General features: G+C 41.0%; 1 protein-coding gene across 1 annotated transcript; it reads left to right on the forward strand.

The window, feature by feature from the left end:
* Positions 1 to 243: 243 nt before the first annotated feature.
* LOC108580128 (homeobox protein Nkx-2.5-like) lies at positions 244 to 2,005 on the forward strand. The gene is made up of 3 exons (XM_017943795.1): positions 244 to 538; positions 625 to 713; positions 1,235 to 2,005. Exons 1-3 carry the CDS (start codon positions 244 to 246, stop codon positions 2,003 to 2,005), a joined length of 1,155 nt encoding a protein of 384 aa, XP_017799284.1.
* Positions 2,006 to 5,974: the final 3,969 nt, after the last annotated feature.

Below are 5,974 nucleotides of genomic sequence, written 5' to 3' on the forward strand. Positions count from 1 at the left end.
ATACATTTCTTCGTTCCTCGAGCCTGAAGAATGATCGTTTTCTCCAACAGCTCAGTGTCTTAAAATGTTCTCGCGAATTTGACGGTCGAAGAGGACTCTCAGACTGTTCCTTACTCCTGTGAATCGGGGGAAGTTCGATGCTCGTGGTTCGTGCTTCGCGAGTGAATCTTCCAAGTGGCAGTGCTCGATTTTCTATCGAATATTTGGAAGAAGTTAGGGAAGAAACGCCGAGAATGCGTTAGAATGTTGTCTTCCTCGGTCTCCGGAACCCCGTTCAGCGTCCGCGACATTCTCAGCGAGGATCAGCAGTTAGGGATCATGGATTGCTACTCTGCCGCGCATCATCAGCATCAGCTTCAGCAGCAACACGTCCCGCAGGATTACTACGGGTACAATATCGTGCCGGAGAATAATTGGGACGTGGAGAAGTTCAAGGAACAGTCGATGTCGGCTTATCCTCATTATCCCGATATGGGACACGTTCATCAGCTCAATCATATCGCTCCGCCGTATCAGGAGTCTCCGGTTACAGAAGACGGTATGTAAGATTGATCTTTTTGCTTTTATTGCCGGATTTTAGTGGTCGAGCTGAGGATTTGACGCGGTGTTGGGGTTTGGTTGCAGGTAACTTGGTGACTTCGAGCAAGACCGAGCTGAGGAAGAGCCAGTCTGGGAAGAGGACGAAACGAAAGCCGAGAGTGCTGTTTTCTCAAGTGAGTTCTTTTCAGAACGTTCTTGAGGAAATTCGGGACTGCAGGTTTAGAATGTCCGAGTGGAAGTAGTGTACACTACCGGGGGAAAGTTTCAGAGCACTGTGAATTACACAAAAATTTTCAGAAAGATTTTAGCAATTTTAAGAATTTTTTAACGAGGCTTTTGTTATACGAAGCAGTCGAAATGAGATGAATTGCTGTGTCAGTTTGAAATCTATGAAGAATTAGTAGCACGTTCAATTTTGGTTTAAATAGACAGGTGTAGATCGGATTATTCGAATCAAATTGACGCTACACTATGTGTAAATTCAGTTATTTTCAAATTTCAATACTTGCGATAGAAAAATTATGAAAATCACATGATCTTCCAACCTTAATCGCTGCCAATTTAAAATGAATAAAACACATATTACAACTACGTACAAAATTAGTTTAAAAAAATTGTTCCCGAAGAGGTCGATTTCGAACTAATCTACAACAAACGATTTCTTCAACAATTTTCCACTTTCAACTGTCCACAGACTCAAGTCTACGAGCTCGAGCAACGCTTCAAGCAGCAACGATACCTAAGCGCCCCCGAAAGAGAGCTCCTCGCCCAAACCCTAAAACTAACCAGCACCCAAGTGAAAATCTGGTTCCAAAATCGTCGCTACAAGAACAAACGAGCGAGAATAGAAGACGCGGAGAAGCTCCAAGCCCAGAACATGAAGAATCAGTCTCTAAAAAAGATCCACGTACCGGTACTGATCAAAGATGGCAAACCAAATCTTCAAGAGCCCTACAATCCTCCTTACTGGCCCAACATCAGGCCAGACTTGGCAGTTTCCATGCAACCGGACTTCCGAATGAACGAAATTCGCCTGAGTCCCGAATTCAGGACGACGAATTCCGGCGACATAAAGATGGAGGCGTGCATCAGCCCCGAGTTCAAACAGGAAATCAACTCCGACCTCAGCGGAAAGTCGAGTTTGAACGGCGAGATACAAGCGAGACAGCACCACGTCGTCGCAACCGCGGATTTTAGGAACAATTTGCCGGCGGATCCTCGCGTGAACGCGCACGATTGTCACAGACAGATGAAAGGGAACGGGAACGAAGTGGCGCCGTTTCCGGATCTGAAGAACATCAACGCGGAGAATAAGTGCATGGTGAGCGACGGTAGACCGGTGATGGATGTCTCGAGCAGCGATTACGGCTTCTCGAATTATCTAGGCCCGGCTAATTATCAGATGCAGTACGTGAATTACATGGAACAGGTGCCGATGGAGCAGAATTTGCAACGGCTGTGGTAGGGATTGACGGGATTTTGTTTAGTTCACGGGAAGATGTGCCGTGTTTTCATCGTTGAGAAGTCGTTCGATCTCTGATGGAGGAATTTTGAAAATTCGAAGGATACAGTTTGAGTAAAAGGAAGCGTTGTTTGGGAGTATTGTCAGGATGTTTTGGGAATTGAACTGTGAATAGTTTGTGTGGTTCGAGTAAGAGTGAATTATGAAAGAGGATGCTTTGGAAATTTGGAGGAATTTTCTTGAAATGGTAACTTTGAATAATTACTTTTTTAACAAACGATTTTACGCATCGGTGGTCTGTTGTTATTTTTTTATATTCGAGACTTCCAGCTATTAACCCTTTGCACTCGGAGGTCATTTAGTAACAGAAAAGTTTGCAAATCGAATGTTTGAAATTTTTTAAAATTAACGCAGAAATAAACTATACTATTTTACTTAAATATTCAACGTATTCTCCATTTCACTATAATGAATAAATTTATAGAGGCCCCGTAGATCTGCTCTCTGACTTGATTAATTATTCACCAAGTGACGATTGTTTAATGTCGCTTCTCAGTCACCACTCGATTACAAAGGGTTAATTATGCTTGTAAGAGTTACGTAGGAAGAAAAGTGAAGAGATAAAATTGCGACTGAATTTTCTGAAACGGTAACTTTGAATATTTTCGTAAGAAAGAATTCTGCGCTTTAGTTCCTGTTTCTTCTGATATTAGAGACTTCCAGCTACCTGGACGGGAAGACAAGCGAGGACATAAAATTGTAGCGGAATTTTGAAAATGGCAACTTTGAATATTTTTCTTTTGCGCTTTACTGTCAGTCATTTTTTTACATTCGAGACTTCCAGCTTGTTGAAACGAAGTCTGAAGAACGATAAAGAGAAGAAATCGTAGCTGAATTGTTATTTCCTGAATGAGAAATGACAAGAAACGGAGAATCATGTGGTGACGTTACCAAACAGGTAGCCAAAGAGTAATGGTCCGGGATTGCACCTTTTAATCACCGCGATCGCGATAGCTTTAAGTTAGAGATAGCTAGACGGTAAGGCCAATCGGCAGCTGTGTTTCGTTTCTTTTTCTCTTTCACGTTCACTTTTAGTTAGGTAAGATACATCCCCCTCTCTCTCTCTCTCTCTCTCTCTCTCTCTCTCTTGTCGAAATAGTAACGCGCCGCTCAAGAGGCCCGAACGGAAATTGCTTCAAGTGGCTTTTGCGGAAACATCAGTTACTCCGTATTCCGCAGACCTCGTGTTACTCGTGATTCTATTTTTTTTTTTTTATACACCTCGATAATCCCGTTTCTACTCGACGAATTTTGGTATCACCGACGTTTACTCGAACGATTCGTAAAGATAAACGCGCGATTAAAAAATGTCATCGGATGTGCGTGCCTTTTTCTCTTGGTGGAAATTATAAGATCAGGATTGTACTTGCACTTTTTGTACCGATGTTCGTGATTCGTTGTGAGAACGAAGAAGGTGACAATAAATGGATAATGTTGAAAAGAAGAGAGATCTGTGGTGTTATTTTGTTTTAATCGTAATTCAAATCTTTCAACTCTTTCCAGATTTTCCAAATTTTTCCAGAAGTTCCAAATGATCCAAATCTCCTCAATTTTCCAACTCTTCCAAATTCTCTAAATTTTCCAAATTTTTCCAAATGATCCAAATCTTCCGAATCTCCCAAATTTTCCAGAGATTCCGTAAATATATATTTGGAGAAACATAAAATTTCACTGTTCTTCTGGAAATAATCGACAGAAATGGTACTAAATCTTCCAAATATAAATTTTCCCCGGAAAATCGCTTTCCGTCCGCGATCGTTTGTCCGTTTCACCGCGAGCAAATAACGTCCCGCCGCGACCAGGTCGATAAAACAAAAATATGGCGAAATGGCATTTATAAATAGGTGAGTTCTGACAGCTTGAGCGAAGCCATGGGTGCCTTTTAGGTTATCGCGCGAGCACGACGGGTCATCTGGCAGTCAAGTGCCTTCACATAGACGATTTAACGTCGGCGTAATCGTTGTTCATGGTGCTACCGCCGCCATAAAGGACCATGGGAACAAGCTGATAAAAATGTCGCTGCCGATATTCCTCCTTCGCTCACGTGACCGTTTCCCATGCTAACTCTCCCTCTCTCTCCTTCTCTCTCACCTTCCATAGCTCCAGAACACCACCATTCCAAACACCCGTGTGTACGCTCCGCCTCCTTAATGCACCTGCACGCACCTGCACGCACTTGTTCCTCGAGATCTCTGACTCGACTTGGTGGATACACTCCAGAGACCAGCCAACGACCTCGAACCGAGCGTTAATTTCGGCCTCGCCGTACAGAAATTCCGCGATAAGCGCTTATCTTTGTTAACTGGCTAATTTTGGAACTCGGACTGCTCTTGCAGAAATCGCTTTTTAGTGGAAATTGTGGTATTCATAGAGAAATTGGGGGATTCCTCGAGTGTCCCCTTTTTTTAATTTTTTCGCGATTTTTAATTGGGATTAATTGGTGAGATTGTGGAGAAATTACGTTTTCGCGATTTTCAGTCGTGATGAATTAGTGAAATTCTGGAGAAATAGAGAAATTGGAGTGCCTATTCCCAAAGTGTCCCTTTTCTCGAATTTTTTCGTAATTCTCAATTGAGATGTGTCGATAAAATTGCAGAGAAATTGTGTCTTCGAGATTTTCAGTCGCGATGAATTATTCAAACTTTGAAGAAATAGAGAAAGTAGAGTGTCCCTTATCCTTAGAAATTTCTCGTGATTTTCAGTGATGACGAATTGGTAAACTTACAGAGAAATTGCATTTCCAAGATTTTCAGTCGTGATTTCAGAATTGTGCATCGAATGCAGTTCCTTTCACGTTTCCAGCCCGAATTCTGAAAGCGCCATTAGGAGGTTGTGTATATTCGCATAATCAATCACTGGACGTTAAACGCTGAAACTCAATCCTATTTGCCTGTGAGCGAGACTAGGTGAATATCCACGGGACGCGAAAGGGAGCAGGAAATGTTGATGCTGTTCAAATAGAGTGCATATGCATGAATGTATTACGTGGATCGTTTCGGTTTATTTGGGGACGATCATATTTTTCTGAGGCTCATTAATCACCTTCGCCATATTTCTTCTTCTTCTTCCTGTGGACATTAAACGGTACAGATTTGTTAACGGATCAATTATCGATAGACCAACATTTTTCATTACTCAGGTTGCAGAATTTTAATTGAAAATGTACGGATATTAAAGGTTGTTCCGATACCAAGTTGGAGCATGACGTAGCTAAGTATGAATTCGTCAGCAATACGCTATATGATGTCATTGACAGCTAATTATAGTGCTGACGATTTTAAATGGACTACCAAAAAATTTCACCGTTTTTTATCTCTATTTTAAATTATAATTCTTAACTATGACAAATTTTAATTTTTGGTCATTCTTTTCTATAGGTTCTTTTTTCGTATCATCTTTTTTTACGTCAATTTTGTACGAATTTTCTGTTGCAGCAACAGAAGGTGATTTAGAGTTCGTCAATATCAGACTCTACATTATCGGTGATAGATAACAGTAGAAAAACGTTTGCAGGATTTTACTTTATCGACTGCAGGAAATTTCCTGGAAATTTTCGAGTTTGTTCATTCTTCAGCGCACTCTATGTTGCTGACCCGAAAAGGACGAACATCCGGCTCTTGTAAACGAAGGAATTAAACCCTTTCTTCTCAAAATTAGCTTCTCAATTTTTATACGATTTTTTAGATATTTTTCTTTGAAATTATTGTTAAAATATTCCTGTTATTATTTTGATTTTTTAGTTACTGTTCGTTTAAACGATGGAAAAATAGTTTAAGTTTATTTTTTAATTGATAATCGTATAACGAAACAAACTCTGCACCATCAGAAATAGTCCCGCTGTCGTTCGCCTTTGAAACCCTCATTAATCCTACGATCGGCCGCTACAAACGTCCGAAAATAGTACCGATAAAC

This window comes from Habropoda laboriosa, unplaced genomic scaffold (assembly GCF_001263275.1).
Source record: "Habropoda laboriosa isolate 0110345459 unplaced genomic scaffold, ASM126327v1 scaffold2, whole genome shotgun sequence".
NCBI classification, from domain to species: domain Eukaryota; kingdom Metazoa; phylum Arthropoda; class Insecta; order Hymenoptera; family Apidae; genus Habropoda; species Habropoda laboriosa.